Raw genomic sequence first — 21030 nt, 5'->3', positions numbered from 1 at the left:
GAGTCTCTTATTCCTGCATTTAGGTAAAAAGGTAGAAAAGATCAATAGACTAAATTATTAATTTGTATTTATAATAGCTCCTTATTTCTGAGATATCAACATGTTTTACAAATGTAAACAAAGATTAAACCCCTAAGACACCCCTGTGAGGTTTGGAAATATTTTCATTTCCATTTTACATATGGGGAAACTAAAGCACAGAGAGGCAATGTGACTAGCCCAATGGCACACAGCAAGTCAGTGGCAGAACTGGGAAGAGAATCCTGGCTCTCCATCCTGTGTTTTAGCCATAAAGACAGCTCCATTAAGAAAAATTCCCTGTAGCTACTTCCCCTTCCCTGCAGTTGTCAAGCTCAGGAACAAGCCACACAATTAAACGTGGTGGGAAGGGAGGTGTAATTTATGTAGCTCTGGCAATAGCTCTTTGTACATAGCTTTAAGAAGAAAGCTGCTACCCCAATATGTTGTAAAAGTAAAACATTTTACAAAAACCTATTCTGGAGCTCAGGCAAATGTGTGTTCTGTCTGGGCACATATCAAGATCACCTTAAACTGGGGGTCAGTCACTTATCCCTATCAGCATTCTGCTGTGCACAAATCACATGGTTGTGCCAGGATCAGAGAAGAGATCAGGAGCAGCCAGGGAGGTAGGAATAAATCAATGAACCAAGAAGAGCTTAAAAATTCTCAGGAAACTGGTGAGGAGAGATTGCACTGTTTGGATGGTGGATTCTCTGTCATCTGCTTACAGTAAAGTCATAAGCAGCTGGAATGTCATGATTTTTTCCACATGGAAAGGGTTTTTATACTTGGCCTCAGCTGCAGGATTTCCCCAAGGAGTTCAGAACGTATTGTAAACAAATATTTACCTGTCATGGGGCCCTAGAGAATGTCTGTCTCCACACTGAGCTTTTTTCTTAAAAAACACGCCCCACCATTGTAGTAATACCAATCAGTCACCGGTGTTTTAAATAACCATGTCCTCTAAACCTGCACAGAGCAGGAAAATAACTATTCTAAAGGGGTGAAGTTTGTTTTATTCCAAAATGTTTTCACTGACAAACCTCAGGTAACTAGACTGGTGAACTTCCCGGTGCAAACTGGTACTGTTCACTGCTTTGTTTACCTACCAGCATCTGCGCTGGTAAAGCTTGATCAGAGTACTTCTCAGACAGTCAACCCATTAAACTGGCCATTCTTGTTACAGGAGCCTAGGTCTGTGCGATCTCTCAAAGAATTGCAGTGCATGAGCTGCAGAAATGGACAAATCCTGATCACTTTACTCATGTGAATAGCCCCCCTGGCTTCAACATGATTACTTGTGTGAGTGAAGCTAGCTGGATTTGGTCCCACTCAACAGAGATCCCCATTTTCTTCTTCCAAGCAGCAATTATGAATAGTGAGGGAAAAATATTGGATTTTTAAATTGTAAAACACTCCTCTGTGTCCTCCCACTGACTAACTTTGGGACTAAAATGTAGAAGTTGTTTTAAAAAGAAGGGATATGCAAGAGTTTACACAAATTTAAGGAATGGCTTTCCCACAAGGCGATTTTTATTCTTATTCCAATGAAAACTAACAAACAAATAAATAAATAAAATTTCCCCTGCAGTGCTGGAAACCCAATTTTTTTTGCTAGGCATTTCACAGACAGCTGGTGCTATATAATCAATCAAAAATAGGACATGAGAATCAAAGTGCAACTGTCAAATGCAGAAAGTAAATTATTAAATGCTTTGGGGGCATTGACCATCTTTTGAGAGAGAGACAGAGCGAGAGAGAACACAGCACCAAAATCAATGGGGGACTGATCCCAGACTAGGGCTTCTAGATGTACTGTAATGCAAATCATAAATGATATTTACAACACTCTTACAGTTTTAATGGTTTAGCCATGTTGTTGATAACTTAGAGAAAGGATTTAGGTAAGTTAGATGTATTCAAGTCAGCAAGGTCTGATGAAAATCATCCTAGGGTACTTAATGAACTAGATGAAGCAATCTTGAAACTGTTAGCAATTATCTTTGAGAACTCAAAGAGGACAGGTGAGGTCCCTGAAAACTGGAGAAGGTTAAATACAGTACCTCTCTTTAAGAAAGGGGAACACAAAGGACGCAGGGAATTATAGACTGGTAAGCCTAACTTCAATAGCTGTGAAGATATTGGAATCAATTATTAAACAGTTAGTTTGTAAGCACTTAGAGGATAACAGGGTTATAAGGAATAACTAGCATCAATTTGTCAAAACAAATCATGCCAAAGCAACTTAATTTCCTTCTTTGAAAGGGTTACTGACCATGTGGATATGGGGACCCAGTAGATGTGATACATCTTCATTTTAGTAAGGCTTTTGATACAATCCCACATCACATTCTTATAAGCAAACTGGGGAAACATTGTCTAGATTAAGTTACCATAAAGTGGGTGCACAACTGGTTGAAAGATTTTACTCAAAAGAGTAGTTATCAATTGTTATCAGTCCCAGTACCATTTAATATTTTCATTAATGATTTGGATAATGGAATGGAAAGTATGTTTATAAAATCTGCAGATGACACCAAGGTGGGTGGGGTTGCTAGCACTTTGGAGGACAGGATTAGAAACAACCTTGACAAATTGGAGAATTGGTCTGAAATCAACAACATATAATGCAATGAAGATAAATACTAAAGAAGGAAAAATCAAATGCACAACAAAAGGGGGCTAGATGGTAACAGTGCTGAAAAAAATCTGTGGGTTAGAATGGATGACAAACTGAGTATGAGTCAACAATGTGATGAAGTTGCAAAAAGGACGAATATCATTCTGGGGTGCATTAAAGAATGTTGTATATTAGACACAGAAGGTAATTGTCCTGTTCTACATGGAGGCCTCAGCTGGAGTAACGTTTCCAATTCTGGGCACCACACTTTAGGAAAGATGAAGATTAATTGGAGACAGTATAGAGGAAAGCAACAAAAGTAATAAAAGGTTTAAAAAACCTGACCTATGAGGAAAGGTTTAAAAAAAAAAAAAACACTAGGCATGTTAAGTCTTGAGAAAAGAAAACTGAGGGGGACCCGATAATCTTCAAATATGTTAAGCGCTGTCATAAAGAGGACGGAGATTAATTATTGTGTCCACTGAAAATAGGACAAGAAGTAATTGGCTTAATCTTCAGTAATGGAAATGTAGGTCAGATATTAGGAAAAGCTTTCTAACTGTAAGGATACCGAAGTTAAGGACTGGAACAGGCTTCCAAGGGAGGTTGTGGAATCTCCATCATTGGAGGTTTTTAAGAACAGGTTGGACAAACACCTGTCAGGGATGGTCTAGGTTTAATTAGTCCTGCCTCAGTGCAGGAGGCTGGACCTGAAGTCCTCTTGAGGTCCCGGTCAGGTTTACATTTCTATGATTGTATTCAATTCCAATGAGTTTCATGCCAACAGCATCCTTTAGCCGTGGCATTAGAGAAGTGGTGTTAAGTGGTCTGAGCACAGCACTGGAAGTTAAGAATCTATTTATTTCTAATCCCAAATCTATCACAAACTAAGAACTAAACATTTAGGCTGTGTTCACAAGAGGCAAAAGAGATGTATTTTTAGCATGTCTAAACTAAGGTCGGGTCTACACTAGGAGACCTATATTGGTATAACTATATTGTTCAGGTGTGTGAAAAAGCCACACCCCCAAGCAACATATTTATACTGGCCTAACCCCCCCCCCAGATAGCACTGTGTCAATTGGAGAGCTTTTCCTGCCAACATAGCTACCACTGGGGGAGATGGATTAACTACATTGAGGGGAGAGCTTTCTCTCATCCTGCGGGTAGGAGCATCTTCACTCCAGACCTACAGCCATCCGCTGCAGTGTTTTATGTGTTGACCTGCCCGACATTGTAGTTCTACAGTTGCCTTGTCCTCACTAGGATTTTGATGGAGGTTAGCTTAATAAAGGTTTAAAAAAATTGTCTTCACCCTCGCGAAGACAAAGCTTTAACGTCTCCTTACTTGGACGCCTCGCCTCTCTTTATCAAATGGGGTTAATTCAGATCTGCCTCCCTGGAGAAGGGGAGACTGTCAGCAATAACAGCTGTAAAGCAGCTGGCAACTGACATAGGTGCCAAATCCCATTATTACTGGGGCGGGGCGGGCTCTCCGCAGCCCCTCTTGGGCTGGGGCTCCCGGCGCAGGGCAGGTACTCACCGTGTTAGCCACATGGACAAAGAGGCGCAGCGGGAAGCCGGACAGCGGGGGACCCCACTGGGGAGAGACAGAGAGAGAGAGAAGTGCTGCGGGCGGGGAGGCTGGCGCAGGGCGGGGATGGGTGGATGGAGCCTCCCCGCCCCCTCGCCCCCGGGGGAGACACCCCAACCCCACCGCTGAGACGGGAGGCAAAGCCCCCTTTACTCGACCCCACTCCCATGCCCTTACTGCGTCCCGCGGGGGCGGGGGATCGCTGTCCCCGGCCCGGCCCGGCTCTCGGCGGCGGAAGGCGGTGCGGGGGGACCCGGTGCTGCGCCGCACGAAGCCCAGATACAACAGCAGGAGCGCGACCGCCAGCAAGAGCAGCAGCGGCGCCATGATGATCCGGAGCAGCCTCCAGGGGCAGCGGGCGGCTCAGCGCAGCGCCCGGGGGCAGGACGAGGCAGGGACAGGCGCGGGGAGGTGACGCAAGGCGTGTGCACGGGGGAAGGAGGAGACGCGCTGTGCACGGGGCTTTGCAGCGCAGGGAGGGGCTGAAGAGCCAAGCGGGAGGAGTTTCGCGGGGGGAGGGGGCTGAAGGGGGAGCGAATGGGGTGGGGGCGTGACACTGGGCGGGGGGATTGTAAGAGGAGGGAGAGAAAGGATCTGTGCAGCTGGGAGGTTGCACAGGGAAGGGGTGAGGGAATGCAAAGGGCAGGTTGCACAGAGAGGTGCACATGGAAGGGCTAAGGAAATGCAGTGCGGGGTTGCACAGTGAAAGGATAATAAGGGGATGCAGCGGGGTGGGGGCTGCACAGGAAAGGGAACGCTGCGGAGGTGTTGCACCGGGGATATAATAGGGCAGGGTCCGCAGCAGGTTGAAGGGGTGTGACCACAGGAGGGTTGGGTGTATAGTGCCCAGGGACGGGAAAAACGCAGCGTGACGTTGCTCATAGGAGGTTGAAGGGGACGCGCGGTGGTGGAGTGCACTGGCGGGTTGCAGGGGAAGTGAACGCAGTCTGTAGGGGTAAATGAGAAAAAAAATCCCCCAATTTCACAGGCAGCACTTAGTGCACAGTCGATGTCACTGTTTCCCCTGTATAGTCAATAATGCCCCAACTCTTTTACGATATAGTTGTGTGCAAAACTTTGCATAGCCCTAATCTTTCGATTAATCACCTGATTACCATTATGGTTTGAAGACCAATTGAACAATGAACATCTCAATGGAACAATTCACATGTATAAAGTTAAGCAGGTGCACAGCTGTTTGCAGGCTCATGGCCCAGTCACTTTTCTCCATTATGTGTTTTTCCTATAGTAACGAGGGAGAGAAAAAAAAAAGCTATAAAAACAGAAAAAAACAAGAGTAAATACAGTTGTCACAAAGATTAATGTTTTAAACGTTTTTTCCTGTGACTTTTTTAATGACGGTTACTAGTTGATAAGTTTCGGGATGCTCTGATGGAAAGTGCTAGGGAAATGCAGTGTGTTATAAAGCGAGTTTTCATCTCTTTATTTCAAACATCAGACAAGAAGCCAGGAGCTGGTGAGAAATCCTGTAGCTTTGCAAATTCCCCTCCTAAACAGCTATGTTGTGAGTTGAAGCTCTTACGCGGTTTTGCATAGAGGTGGTGAGAGCCACTGAACCAAACTGTAAAACCCTGTATGATAGAAACCACTTCAAGCCAGGGGGTGCCGTAACACCCCGAGTTCCAGCACCTGTAGTTTTGCACACCTGCAAAGCTAGCTTGCATGGAAATAGCATCCCAGGCGCTGTGCCAAGAAAAGTGCTACAGCAGTCCAGCCACTCATCCAATCAATAGCTGTGAGCTGTGTCTACCCAATGAGGGACCTCGTCTTGTGAAATCAGCCAATCCAAGACTGCAGGGAGGATCTGCATAAAGACCGTGCTTCAATCAGCCAATGACATAATTACTCTGACTTCCATCCTTCCGGGACAATTCTGCTCGGTCAGAGGGGGTTTCCTGTAACTGCTGCTGGCCTGGCTGGACAGAGCAGCGCTGTGGGGAGCCAATGGGGTAGCACCCTAAGGGAGGAGTATTTGTAGATCGCGATGTCTCACTTCTTCCAGGCCCTGTGCAATAAACCCACAGCAAGGACGGGCGGGCCAGGCGTTAAAGAGAAGGACTTGCACCAATGGGGTCTGACAGGTTAGTGGGGATGGCTTGAGCTGCCAGAAGAAGTTACTTGTTTGTAGAGTAAAGTAAGTGAAGGGTTTGCTGATCCCGAGGGTGTCAGTGCCCCGGGCACATGGTGTGTGAACTGGGGTGAGACTGCAGGCAGCTCTTCTCCCTACAGCAGTGAGAGGTGGCGTAGAACTGGGGCAGGGTCTGCTGTCAGTAAATAAACTCCACTACAGTTAATGCAGTTCTCTAGCTAACCTAGTCAGGCAGTGCTGTAATTCAGGGCAGAATTTGGTTCTGTGGAGTTATTCTGGGATTACACTGGTGTAAACTAGAATTTGGTTTACTCTGCCCATTTTTATGGTTAAGATTTATTTTTAAATCAAATAAACTTCTCTTTTATGTTTTCCTATGGAAACTGTCCAGCTCCCTGGAGCTTGGAGAAGGTAGCTGTACACAAAAAAAAGTTTGAAATGTTACATAGTAAATTTAAAAAGGGGGACACTCCTTCATTTTGGCAGGGTGCCAGGCTCTAAAAATAACAGCCACATGGTTTTTGTCTTCTAAAACAATATCCTAGAAAGCAAGAACTATTTTTCTACCATCAGCATTTCCAAAATGAAGATTATTGTAATGTTAGGAAATTGCAGAAAAGAAATAAATCCACATTTAACATTCCAGTGTCTGTCACTCTCCCTGGAAATAAAATACAATCTGCCACAATGCTATGTTTATTTTTTTTTCTTGGTCCCAATCAACTGCAATCAGTTAACACTTACACTAAAGATTTACAATAATATAGAGACTTTCTGGAGGGAGGCTGGTTTCGGTCTGAAACTTTACATTTGCTCCTATTCTCTGTTTCCCTACTGTAGAGAATGGTTCCCTAACCCATTTGCTACATCTCTAACTCTCCCAGGTTGTAGTTCATCAACCTGCTTCTTGACTTTCTAGTTAGAGCTCAGGCGTTGGAAATTCCTGTTCTCCACTCCTGACTCTTCTACAACACTTCCTGTGAACAAGTCCCTTCATTTATTGGTGCCTAGGTTTCCTTGTCTGTAAAATGAGGATAATTCTCACCTACCTCAAAGTAGGCTCGGAAGCTTGTTCAACAGGTGTAAGGTGCTTTCTGCTCCTTTGGTGGCAGGTGCTAGTGAAGGGAAAGTATTATTTATTATAATCCACTGCAGAGCAATTCTCCAGTCGTTGCACGCTCTACATCACAGTTGGGAGCTATATTTCAATCCACTCTCTGGGTCTTTCATGGAGGCAGTGGGAGAGGTTTCACGCTTTATAGCAAGGAATTAAGGTGTGGGTCACAGTATCGAAGCCAAGGTATTGAAGAAAAGAATACAGGAGTCTTTAATTAATGTTTGTTTTTATGTTGTGAATATAAATGTACATTGCTTTGCAGTGGCGGCTACAATACAACACTTGCCTTTACTGTGCCCTACCCTGTTTTAAATATAGAAAATCCGGCAAATAGCTTGTTTAGAAATGATTAACACACCATAGTAAATGCTGAGACGAAGACTTTCAAGAGTGGGAGCCTGACGTTAGACACTTAAATCCATATTTGAGCGCCTAAATAAATGGCCTGTGTTGAAAATGAGGCTGCATTTTAAAGTGTCTGACTATATATTTGATTTCCACAGAGGCGCCAAAATCCACATTTAGGCACTTAAATACACTTCTACCTACCTTAATCTTACCACCTTATAGGTGAAACTGCATTATATCGAACTTGCTTTGATGCACTGGAGTGCGCAGCCCTGCCCCTCTGGAGCACTGCTTTACTGTGTTATATCCAAATTCGTGTTCTTTCGGGTCGCATTATATCGGGGTAGAGGTGTACATGGCCTGACTTTAGGCGCCCACTTTTGAAAATCTCAAGCTGGATAACAATTCAGTTGATGTTCCTGAAAATTGTGTTCTAAGTGACTTTGGCCTATGTTATGTGGGGAGTTCCTGGCAGAGTTTAGAATGGAGCCCAGCTCTTCTTCCCCCTCCCCCCGGTCCTGTGCTTTAACCACAGAATCATCCTCCACCCCCAATGTAGGCAGGCACAAAGACAGTTCAATACAATCACCTTATCAAGATCTGTAATATTAATGTCTTCAGTGAGTATGAACAGAGCTACATGTAGCACAATTGATGACTACAGAGGAGGATGCTAAAGAAATCTGGGAGTGTGGGGATTTATTTCTATTTTGGTTAAAACTCATCTAGCAAGAAGCATCCATACAGAAAGCTCCAGGTGCTTTTTACAATGCATAAAATTCAAAATAACAAAGCATCAGTAATAATAAACTTACTAGACCAGAGGTTCTCAACCTTTTTCTTTCGGAGCTCCCCCCCACCCCGCAAGAGGCTATAAAAACTCCACGCCCACCGGTGCCATAACTGGTTTTCTGCATAGAAAAGCCAGTCAGCCTTAGGGGGTAGCAAGAAGGGCAATTGCCTGGGGCCCCATGCAGCTACATAGCTCAGGCTTCAGCCCCGGGTGGAAGGGCTTAGGAACCTGGGCTTCAGCCCCATGCAGTGGGGATTCAGGTTTCTGCCTTGGGTCCCAGCAAGTCTAATGCTGGCCCTACTCGGAGGCCCCCCTGAAACCTGCTCGAGGCCCCCTAGGGGCCCCTGGTTGAGAACTACTGTACTAGACTACCCTATTCCTCAATTTGTTGCCAATAATTCCATCCCCAAACACCAGCGAGAAAAGATGAGCTTTGTCGTAGGTTAACAAAGCTGCACCCTGGCAGCCCGGGGTGCAGGGGGTGTAAGTTCCAAAGTTGAGAACCCATCATGGAAAATTCCACTCAAGAATTTCCCTCCTGTTCAATTTGAGGAAATGCACCAGTTCAGCATCTCCTCCACTGATCTCAGTTGCAGGAGTTTGACGATCTACAAAGCAGGCAGGTCCCAACTCATTTAGGGATTTATTAGTGAAAACCAGTGCCTTAAACCCCACCTGAAAACATATTTGCAGCCAGTGCCACTGATGAAGTACCAATGCTATGTGCTCTGGGTTGCCGGACGGGCAGGCTGGCAGGCATATTCTGCACAGTCTCTGGATGTAATGCCATGTAAATTGCATTACAGGAGGATGTAGCTTTACACACTATTTACTTTTATTTCTAGGTATCCAACTCCGTTCCTACCAAATGGAAGGAGTAAAGTGGCTAGTTCAGTGCTACGACATTCAGCACGGCTGCATCCTGGGTGACGAGATGGGTCTTGGAAAGACTTGTCAGGTGCATTTTTTCATTACTATGTAGAAAAACAACTTGGCCAAATTTCTGTTTTCCCAGTCATTCCTACAAGAGGCAGAAAAATACCAAGGATCAAATTCTGAAGTGCATATTTAAAGGATTAAAGCCTAAATCTTGATTCCTTTAGTGGTTACTCAGGCAAAACTCCCTTTGACCTCAGTAAAGGTTTTGCCTGAGTAACACCCAGTAAGGACTTTATTTATTTTATTTTTATTTTAAGGCAAAATGATCTTCTGTCAGGAGACATTGCACTGAACATTGTGGATAAAAGTAATGATGGCCATACATGAGACACCCCCATTAAGTAGTAAAAACAACATACTGTCAATATAATGGTGATGTCACTTTGATGCAAGTCTGGGTAGATTGTTTTATGAAGTTCAGTTCTAGGTCAGAGATGGGTAAAACTTGTAGATTTTTCATATTGATTTTTTGTGACAACATTTTTCAAAATAAGTCTTGCAAGTTTTGGAGAATGAGTCTGATGTGTATTTTCATCTGACAATATTCCGTGCATCTTAGATAACAAGTGAATTGTTTTAAACATTGACATAGAGTAGATAAACTTCTGTCCTTGTGAGAGAGAAGATTCTTGTGGGAGGGGATTATTGGGTCTGAGCTGCGGCATTCAGACCTAAACTTTTCCATAGTCTAGAGTTCTTTAGATTTTGGATTTTTTATTTATTTATGGTCCTGTTTTGCTGTAGAGAACCTGCAGGGGCCAGCTGGGAGGCTGTGGGTGTGTTTAGATACAGGGCTATGGTTCGAGTCCATTTCTAGTTATTGGAAAATAATCTCCTCTTTGTCTGTTCATGTGTGTTCTAGACTATCGCTCTGCTTGTTTATTTGACTGGAAAGTTAAACAAAAGGCCATTTCTGATTCTTTGTCCTCTATCTGTGTTGAGCAACTGGAAGGAGGAGCTGGAGAGGTAAGCCTCAGCAATTGTATCATCATCTTATTTCTGTTATTTGCAGATAGGGTTGCCAATTTTGGTTGGATGTGTTCCTGGAGGTTTCTCCACACAACATAATTTTTAATTCCTGGAGACTCCAGGACAATCCTGGAGGCTGGCAACCATAGTTGCAAAGGTCCTCTTAAAATATGCTCAGTGACCCACGTGTGGGGTTCTTGTTTTGTTTTGTTTTTATGGAAATGCAGCCATTGAAACTTCCAAATTGGATGACTGGATGTTTTTCTTAAAGAAAAGCAATTTAAAACTCTGATTTTAATCATGATTTTAATTAGCAAGCAGGGAACCTTGATTTAAATCAACTATTTTATTCTTGTTTTGTGTTTGTTCTTTTTACTTATTTCCCTAAAGAGAGCTTCATTCCCAGCAGTTGGCAAACATTAAAATATATTGACTTTCAACTAAATATAGTTTCTGTACTATATTTGGTACTCCTTTTTGCTAACCAGGAGGATACCTTATATCTATACACATTTATTTAAGCAATTATATGGTTGACCATATATTTATTCAGATTCTTAATATTTACATTTTTATTATGTGAGAACATGGTGAATGATGCAGTTCTTATTTACTAGATGCTAATTAATTTCTTTCTTGTGACTTGTGTCAAGCTCTGTATGGATGGAAATTGGAATTCAATTAAAAATCTACAAAAACAGCATAGTGCATTTGTTTTAATTAGCTAGATAAAAATACCTTAAATGTGCTGGATACATAAGGAAAAAAATAAATGTATCAAAACACATTTTGCAATTAATACTGATTATTAAAAAAAGGAAATATTATTCACCGGCTGTGGCTAAGTGCTACAGTTATACAAATAATAATCAGTAGTTAGTGAATTTAAGTGATTCTTTCTGGTCTCCATATTCTTCAAGATTTTTGAACTAGTAGGTCTGACCCTCTCATACCTCATTTTGATTCATAGATTGGAAGATGAAAACCAGCTTTCCTGCTTTTTCAACTCCCAATCAGTTTTTTAACTTTAAATGAACTAGTCATTGAAATAAATTAATTGAATAAACTGAAATGAAGAAAATATTCTCTCTGTACTTACAGAAGAGACTACAGCTGTCAAAAGCACTTCAATAATTTTTGGTTCCAGGTGCTTAGCCAGTGACTTCTACCATTTCAGGAGTTTGACTTAAAACTTCAGGAGCGAATATGTACTACTTAATATTTTTTATGTAATTTAAATGATTTTAGTAGATCATAGTAAGTTTGGACCTTAACATATATTGCCATAATTTCAAATTTAACTTTAAATAGGTTTATTCTTTAAAAAATGTATTTAAGTAAAAAAATCCATGTTTTTTTCAAAATTATTGATGTTTATCCACCCTGTCTCTTTCTAAAAAAATATGCTCTAGTTCAAACAGGAATTATTTCAGAGAAGCCCTACAGCCTGCATTATGCAAGCCAGCCTAGATTATTGTAGTCATCCTTTCTGGCTTTAGAATTTATCAGTCTGTGAAAGCTATGGCACAAAACAGCACCATTCACAATGAGCAGATCCTATTCCTTACACCACTATGGTGCATTGGATTGTCCCCTATATAAACGTTACCAATGATGATGATATTGGGTGATCTATGGCCAACTCCAGTGTGCACTTTCCTGCTTTTATTGTTTTGGGCTCTAATCTCCATGCTCAACATCCCTTAGGCAGAATCTCATTGAAGGTCATGAGAGCTTTTCTTGAGTGAAGGATAAGGCCCAAACTATTAAGTCTGCACACAAAAGCATGCACTTCTATGCATGCACAAATTGGGCATGACAAACACCCTTACCGCTGCTCACATAACACAGACTTTTCATGTGCATTTGATGTACTGAATGTGCAGGGCCCAAGGTATGACCCTGAGGGAGGGTCAGAGGATTAGGATCAGAAGGGGAGGAGAGGACTTCAGAGGGTTTGCAGGAGCTTAACAATTTCTCAGGAGAGTGAATAGATGCAGTTTAGACAGAATTTCTTTATCTAGGGGATGGCTGGGGAAATATGGATCCAATATGTTTAAATTAATAATTTAGACAAGTAGTGACTATCTGTCCAAGAGGGGAGCTAAGCAAATGGTTTTGGTGGGAAGTCAGAGAGAATTCCATTATCATGACTCCCCTAACTCTGCTTTCACAGTATTTCTTACCTCCTTCTCTCTCCAGCTTATAAAGACTATGGGGATAGTTGTGCCCTGTGCAGAGCTGGCTACCACTGGATCTTCTGGATTGGGGAGTTTTGGGCTCATACCCGAACTACTTGCTGAGGGAAAAATTCCCATTGACTTCAGTGAAAGTAAAGAGCTATGGACTGGGTGCTATGAACTTGACTTCAGTGGGATATGGCGGGGGTGTGGTGCATTGCAGGATTGTTCTCTGCAGGTAATTTGGGGATAGAGTCAGCCTCCTGCTGACACCCATGGGAACTTATTGCTTTAAAGGAGCTCTACGTTGCAGATGGAATGGGGGGACTTTTGGATCTTAGCGCTAGGTTTGCTCTCGAGGTGCAGGTTGGAGGCTGAATCATGGCTGAGGCTCAGGTGTGGCAAAACCAAAATCTTGCTGCCTTTTTATCAGATTTTTCAGCTCAGTGTGGTGGAAATCCCATGAGACTGGTCGCTGTCATAAGGTTTCCCATCTGGAGCATCAGGAGCCATGAGAGAGTAGCCATTCTCATAAGGTGTTTGGACTCCTCCAACCAGAACCACAAAATAGGATCCAGCCTGGCTCCAAACCCATCTGGGTATATTTAGAGTCAAAGACTTGAATCCAAATCCCATCCTCCAAAACCTCAAGGTGTTTGGATCTGAGTTTGCAGTTTTGGCCTTTCTCTGGTTTATACACTGTTTGATAGTCTGGGTTCAAAGCAGACTACGTCCTTTATTTACATGAAAGCCTGGCCTAGCTCACTACTTTTTTTTTTTTTTTTATAATTAAAACAGATTTGCTCCAGGTCTTTCCTATGTGGCATATGCAGGAGACAAGGAGGAAAGGGCCAAGCTGCAGTGGGACCTGAAAGCGCATTCTCATTTCCACGTGCTGTTAACTACATATGAGGTACTTGTCAGTGGGCAAGAGCATTACTTGTGTGCGGGATACAGCTTCATTTCTATCCAGAGCCTCTGAACAATCACATTTAGTGGAAGTTTCTGCTTGTATTTACCCTCCTCTTCATCCCATTCAATGGCTGCTGTAGGGTCCTATTCCACATTCCTTACTCAGATAGAAACCCGTTCTCAGGCCTTTCTCCAGTGAAACTCCCATTGAAGGTAATAGGAGTCTGAGCTGAATAAGGAGTGCTGAACAGAGCCCATGATTAGGACCCAGTCTTGCTCTTACTGGTGCCAATGGGAGCAGGATTGGAGCCAGCTGGAACAGGATTGGGCCCTTAGTTGCTGCTTTGGCCTCTCCTGCAGTTATTAAAACAGTGTTCTGTTGCTTAATTATTCTTGAGGGGAAAATAAAAATCTTCTCCATTATAAATCGCTCCTCACGGGAGTGATTTGCACCATTCATTCAATCCATTTTTAAAAATAAACAAACACATCTACATCAATCTAATAGTGGTGAAAGGTCTCCCTCTTAGCTCCCCATTAGCTTCCTCCATCTGATTTCTCTGACCTTCCTTCATTGCTTCTGCCCCTTTCCCTCCCCTGTTTTGGGGTCTCTCCTTTCCCTCCCCTGTTTTGGGGTCTCTCACTTTCTCTTCCCCCTTAGATCGTATCTGTTTGTCCCATGCTGTACCCTCTGACCCTGCCCGCCTTTCCACTCTCACTCCTCCTTGATCTTATCTGTGCTATGAGAATACTTATCCTGAGGGCACTAAAGGGAGGGCGACTTTCACATTGGAGGAAGCTTGAGAAAGTCCTACCTAGCCATGCATAAATTCACTTGACTAGTATTTCTCTTTGCTTGCTGTTGCCAGTGATGAGGTCTGTGCTTTTAATAAAGGCTTTCTTCTTGACACAGCCCAGCTTCTCCTCCTTTTTGAAGGTAGACAGCGTTTGTGCTTGTGACATTAGCAAGTAGTTATGATGCCACAAATTCATCATTATCACTTATTTTAATGCAGGGTCAATGAAGAGGGAAAATGGGACATGGAGGGGACATAGATAATGTCACTAGTTCTCAAATGTGGGAAGAAACATTACGTGAGAAAGCATGACAGAGGTGAAAAGACTTTGCTGAGAGAGCTGAACATTTTCCCCAGCTTGACAGTCTCTTTTAATATTTCTTGGTTGAGCTTTTCTGCTTGTGTTTTGTATTGTATGTCCGATGAGACCTAAAACTAAGTCCTGGCAACTTGTGGTCATTATAGATCCCAGAGCTCTTTCCATAAGAGCAGTTTGGGTGTCTAGGCCAAATCGCAACTCCATTAATTACGTTCCATCCTCTAAATTCTTCCCGAAGTTTCAATTTTCTTTCACTTTCTCTCCTATTCTGTTGTGTAGTCTTGTTATGTGCTGTTAAGTAGCTGCCATATTCCACTCAAGAAGCAGCTGTAGTTCAAGGGTTGGTGAAGTGAACCTTGTCTGTGAACTGTTTATATATCAGTTTGTTATATTGGTAAATAACTTCAGGATATCTCCTGTTCAGAGGTGCTATATAACTGTAAGGCATTGTGTGTAACACTGATTTTGTTTGATTACAGATTTGCCTGAAAGATGGAGCATTTCTAAAATTGTGAGTTAATTTTTATTTTATTGGGTTTATACAATAGGTCTGTCAACAGTTTGTCTAGGCACATTGATATGAGGTCACATGTCTGTTGTTCCGCATGAGCCATTGACACTCTTGTTTGATTATTAGAATTTTTCTTCTAGCAACTTTCAGTGAAGGATCTTTTCACATTCAGGCACATTGTATCTGAGCAAATCCCCCCAGCCTCTAAAAGAACAGTTTTCAAGCAGATGAAATAGGAAATGTTGTGCACTGGTCACACGTAACTAGCGTAAAAGGAGTGAGTGGATTTTTGCTCCCAGGTTATCTCCCAGGGAGTAAGCAATAGCACCAATAGAAGATAGTACATAGTGTAACATTCTGGTAAAAGTGGCTTCATTGGTTTAGATCATGGTTCTCAACTTATTTATCATTGTGGGCCGCATATGTGGCCCACAGTGTGTTACCTGGGTCGCAGGTTGAGAACTACAGTTCCCCTACAGCCCCCTATGCCTAGTGTCCCCAGCCTAGAGACCCCTCCACAGAGTGGAGCCAGGAGCGGAGCCCCAGGTGCCGGGGTGGGCAGCAGGGACCCTGGACCCTGCTGTGTGGGGCCGGGCGGCAGCCCTGACCCCAGACCCTGCTGTGCAGGCTAGGCAGTCTTTAGCACACAGCTGGGCTGCAACTGTGTGCTAATTGGGCCGCATGTGGTTTGAGAACCGCTGGTTTAGATTATAGGTACAAACTTTGACGAAAGTGAATTGCATTATCATATGGTGGACACATGACAGGATCATAAGCTAAACTGTATCACATCACATTGCCAGTCCAACATTGCTCTTTGACTAGTTCTCTCACTTTCTGGTGAGATCTGTATTTTATTAGTATATCCAATCAGTGGCAGATATTTCTGTCATGATCACAGAAGATTTTACATAAGGCTGTACTTGTACTGGGAAGGGATTTAGATATCTTATAACACTAATGCTGATGCCTCATAATACAAACACTTCGTTATGAATTCTGGAGGCAATCCAATCTGATGAATGCTTCAGGGACTCAGTAGGAGTCAAAAAAACAACTGCCTCACCTCATCCCTTCAGCCTCAATTCACAACTAGTCAGGTGTATGATGGGGCTCCTCTGAAGCACCAAGTATTAGCCACTGCTAGAGACAAGATACAGGGTTTGATCAACACATCATGGGAGAATCCATGTCTTGAGCTGGTAATTAACACACTATGAAACATTTTGTGTATATTGTAAAAACATAAAACCATGGAGAATGCATTCAGTCCTCTTAGTTCCAAATTACGTTCTGCTTAATTCCCTATAGTTTTGTGTAATTTACACCATCAGCGCAGTATGTAGAGTAAAGAATGTCAGGGAGGTTAAGTGATTTGCCTGTTATCACATAAACGTCAGCCTCAGGACCAGTCTCTTGGTTCTGAGGCCAGTGCTTAACCCACGAGACCTCAGTGCCTCCAAGAAATGTCACTCAAAGTATTTGAGCCTGAACTGTTCCATCTGAAAAATATGACTAATAATAATAATACTTCACACATTTTCATCTGTAGATCTCAGAGCACTTTACAGAGGTGGGTAGGAATGCAGTGCACCCTGCCTTAGGAGTGTGCTTTACAAGCTTAGCAAAACAAATGATATACTGTATATCCTCAGCATGTGATTTTCAAAGGCTCACTTGGCCAAGTGGAAAGCCACCTTCCTCCATAACAAGGCTGTGACGTATTTCTCAGTCAGGTCTGTTTCCCTGCGAAATGGCCGACTTCTACCCCAGCTGTTCAAAAATAGCTCACGGGAATATTTGTTTATAATGGAAAAAAGTGTAATTTTTTGTTTTTACTCTGTCAAAAGCAGCTGAACTGTTTCCCCATGTCCCCACCCTCATTTTATCCCCAAAAGTTAGTCTTCGGGCAGACACACAGCCCTGGGAAGTTTCATGCTTGAAAGATGACTGTTGCAGAGAGTTATGAGTGATGGAAAATGAGAGGGGAGAATGGAAAAGGTTTTACAACTTGAAATATAGATTGCTACGAGGCATCTATGACACCAAGAAACGCACACAAGTGGCAAATGTTAGGTGAAGATCTGATTTCCCCCCTCCCCCCTCGATATTCTGGGGATTTTAGATCCTGGGTCTTGGTTGAGGGCCATCTCCAGTACAGATGTAGAGAGACACAGCTTGATATTGACCCTTTCACATTGGCGAGAAATATTTGAATTTTAAATGAAAACAATATTTTCTATTAATTTATTTTACAGTTTTAACTGGGCTGCCCTGGTTGTGGATGAAGCTCAGAGACTGAAAAACCAGAATTCACTGCTGCACAAGACCCTTTCAGAGGTAAAAAAGAGCCCAACAGCCTTTTAGCAATTAAAGGACTTTTCTCCCCTTTAAGGCTACAAGTTCATTATTTATGTCATCACTATCCCTCATCACATTTGTTCATCTGTGGGCCTGACCCAGTTCCTCTCAAAGTCAGTAGATAGGCTCCCATTGTCTTCAGTGGCAGATGGATTGGGCCCTATGTTGGACAGGGACTCCTTAGTCTGGAAATTGTCTCACATTCTGGCTCACGTTTGGGCTTCAGAAGTTCGAGGAATGTGAGAAAAGGATTAATGTAAAGAAGCTGTAAATGACGTGGCACTAAATCACAACCGGGTGACAATCTGCATCGGGAGTCTGTATTTCTGATATAAATTATTAAAAACAACAAAGTGAGGTAGCTGTGAATTTGGAAGTCTTGTCCAGTGGTGAGTGCAGGGGACCATGAGTCATGACTCCTCCGGTTTATTTCTGTGGTCTTCCTATGTGACCTTGGTTAAGTCACTTCTCTTCATTGAAGTCAGTGGAGTTGTTCTCGACATACCCAGGTGTCCCAGATCCAAATCTGCCCTAGTAAGAGCACATTCAAGGGCAGAATATGCCCAGGAAATATTTTCTATTATTTCTGAGTTGTTTTATTTCTAGTTCCAGAATGATCGTTGTTAATGCTAAAAGATAACCCCAATCCCACTTTCATTCTGCTCACCTAGGTCCCATTTTGAACTTGGTGGGAATTTAATGTAGTATTAAACTTGCCATAGTGGTAGCCGTGTTCCCCAGTCTAAGTACAGGGAATGCTGCAAATAGCACAGTGCAGATAAATATCAACATTATTAGAGCTGGCCTGAAAACAGGAGAGCAGAGTGTGGATTTTGTGTAATTTCATTTTGGTCTTTTGATTTTTGTAGAAATTTTCCAACCAGCTCTAGTTATTTAACACAGTGCACATGGTTTGCGCATATCGTGCGGCAGAGATCAAGATTTTAATGGCACCATCGTTGGACTTCATTCTTCCCTTGCTCATACATGTTTTGTGCTCTGGTGTAACTCTATTAACTTCAGAGGAGTTGCACCTGATTTACACCAGAGTGTTTGAGAGGAGAGTCAGGCCCTGTAAGTTTATTTATTACTCCAGATCTTGAGTTTGCTGGTTTCCACTGAGGTTGTGGAGTTCTACAGGTGCCTCTCTACTAACTGTCAGATTTTGGTTGAGTGAGAGAGTAGTGAAGGGATTTGTGTGGCAAGTGACTTTTCATTCCAATTGCATGTTGCAGTTCCTTTTACTTTGCTTTTGCTTATTTCAGTTTTCAGTGGGCTTCAGTCTCCTCCTCACCGGGACTCCTGTTCAGAACAATCTCCAGGAGCTGTACTCCCTACTCAGTTTTATTGAGTCTGACATCTTTCCTAAAGAGCAAGTGGAAGAGTTTGTTCAGTGTTACCATGGGATTGAAAAGGAGAGCAAGTCAGGCAAGTAATGAGTCATAAAACATACTTGAGGGTCAGTGCTGTCAGTTGGTTAGAACAGGGGATTGGGTGTTGGGAGTTTGGGGTTTGTTTTCTCTGAAACTGATTAGCTATGAAAAAATGCCGCCTACATCAGCATGTAGGTGCCTTCATATGTGTTTAGGTACCTACCTTTAGGCAGCCAAGTTTGCTTCAGTTTCCCCTTCTATAAAATGGGGAAAATACTTACATCTCACAAGATGGTGTGAGGTTTTATTAATGTTTGTATAAAAAAATAAAGTGCTGAAGACATTCCTTTACACTTAATTCACTTACTGCAGCATTTTTTTCCAAACAGCCAAAGAACTGCACAGTCTTCTGCAACCCTTCTTGCTTAGGAGGGTAAAGGCTGAGGTCGCGGCAGAGCTGCCTAAGAAGGTGGAAGTGGTTCTGTATCATGGGATGTCAGCCCTGCAGAGAAAATACTACAAGGCTATTTTGATGAAAGATCTAGGTAAGTAGGGCATGTGGGGGGTTGGACCTAATCAGTTTATTTAAAAGCAAAATTAGTTCCCTTTTGTAAATCCATGCACTCTTGTGGGGAAATAGGAGATGCATTAGCATTCAGAACATGCTCTGACTGATTGTGCTGAGTTCAGTATTCTGAATGATCATTTGATAAGCAAGTACTATTAAAATTGGGGATCAGTCTGAGCCTCAAAATTTAGACCCTGATGCAAACTTTCCTAGGGTTCGTGGCTGTTTGATTTTGGGCTTTTGGTTTGGTCCACTGGCATTTGGATCTGCACTTTCCTGAAGTGTGGAAGCAAGTCAATCTCAGGATTCCAGTTTGGGCCAACCTCTAATTAAAGGTCTTTAGATGCAATTAAAGATCTTCAGAAATATCTTTAGTATCACCAGTTAAACCATCCTTCAGTGACATATGTTAACACCCACCCAAACGCCCTTGTAAATTCTTCACCTTCATACCAGACTCCCTTGTATGTCTAATATATAACCAATCAAAATGAACACACCATTTCTGCTGAATTACACTCAGCTGTTCATTCCTTATTCTGACCTCGTACTCTTTCCTGTGTGAATGCTACATTATACTGTAAGGGACCAAGGTATAAGAGGTCTGGCCTAGCGGTTACAGCTGGGATGAGGTCTGCCCACCAGGAGCAGTAATCGCCACGCAGGAGATGGAGGGATCTCAAGAGCCAGGTTCCATAAGCAGGAGTCAGGGTCAGAGTCAGGCTGGAGTCAAAGACTGGAGACCAGGAGATCAAACAAAGTCTGGCATTTCAGCAGGGCAAAGTCCATGTGGTTGCCCAGACAACTTCCTGGGGCAACCCTGGGGTTAAATAGGGTGCTGGGACAATCAGAGGGCTGCAGGGCACCATCACTCTAGGTCTCTTGGGCAGCACTTCCTGCAGTGCCTACTCTCCATAGTGCTCCCTGGCTATGCCTCTGTATGGCCTCCTAGTGGCACTGTGGGAATATCAGCTGTCCCAGGCTCTGCAGACCTGGGTTCTAGTCCCTGCGTCCTTATATCTACAAACTACCAGCATGCACATGTCTATCACGTAGCACTGGAGAGCCCTTGCTTATACTAATGACCTTGCAGAGACTCTGCTCATCTGGTGCTACTGCTCAGTGCACCAGAGAGCTGAGGCCACAGTGCCAAGGGAGCCTTTCAAATGCTGATGCGGAGTGCAGAGGGAATGTGCTTGCCCAAGGCCACCCTGGCAACAGACATGCACAATCTTCTTCCCCTTCCACTCTCAGCCTCCTCCTACACATCCTCTTGTAACCTCTGCACAGCCTCCCCAAAGCCCTGCTGAGCATCACTTCTCCCTACAGGCCCACTCACTCTTCTGGTCCTCATTCTCATAGTCTCCCTATGATTCTGCTGTCTAGAGTCCAGGCAGCAGCACCAAGCTTCTTATGAACAGCTCAACCACTCAGAGCCTCGCTTATTGCCCCTCCTCCGACCAGCCTGTCTCACTGGCCCTTCACAGACTCCGAGCAG

General features: G+C 43.2%; 2 protein-coding genes across 4 annotated transcripts in view; one reads left to right on the top strand and one right to left on the bottom strand.

The window, feature by feature from the left end:
• LOC117886832 (fatty acid amide hydrolase-like) overlaps positions 1–4696 on the bottom strand; it is a 30459-nt gene extending 25763 nt beyond the window's left edge. The window contains exons 1-2 of the mRNA XM_034788911.1: positions 4413–4696; positions 4185–4241 (exon numbers count right to left, since the gene is read on the bottom strand). Coding sequence (XP_034644802.1) covers positions 4185–4241; positions 4413–4562 — 207 coding nt within the window. The 5' untranslated portion in view covers positions 4563–4696. The remainder of the gene's footprint in view (positions 1–4184; positions 4242–4412) is intronic.
• Positions 4697–6096: 1400 nt separating this feature from the next.
• CHD1L (chromodomain helicase DNA binding protein 1 like) overlaps positions 6097–21030 on the top strand; it is a 38148-nt gene continuing 23214 nt past the window's right edge. Inside the window, exons 1-8 of one of the 3 annotated variants that reach the window (XM_034788891.1) lie at positions 6097–6337; positions 9449–9561; positions 10405–10508; positions 13490–13604; positions 15199–15230; positions 17489–17570; positions 18857–19019; positions 19354–19509. In XM_034788891.1, the coding sequence (XP_034644782.1) occupies positions 6241–6337; positions 9449–9561; positions 10405–10508; positions 13490–13604; positions 15199–15230; positions 17489–17570; positions 18857–19019; positions 19354–19509 (862 nt within the window). In that variant the 5' untranslated portion in view covers positions 6097–6240. The remainder of the gene's footprint in view (positions 6338–9448; positions 9562–10404; positions 10509–13489; positions 13605–15198; positions 15231–17488; positions 17571–18856; positions 19020–19353; positions 19510–21030) is intronic. The other 2 variants (XM_034788882.1, XM_034788899.1) reach the window with 2 other exon arrangements.

Source organism: Trachemys scripta, chromosome 1 (assembly GCF_013100865.1).
Source record: "Trachemys scripta elegans isolate TJP31775 chromosome 1, CAS_Tse_1.0, whole genome shotgun sequence".
In the NCBI taxonomy this organism is placed as follows: Eukaryota; Metazoa; Chordata; order Testudines; family Emydidae; genus Trachemys; species Trachemys scripta.
This window is presented reverse-complemented; position numbering and strand designations above follow the sequence as displayed.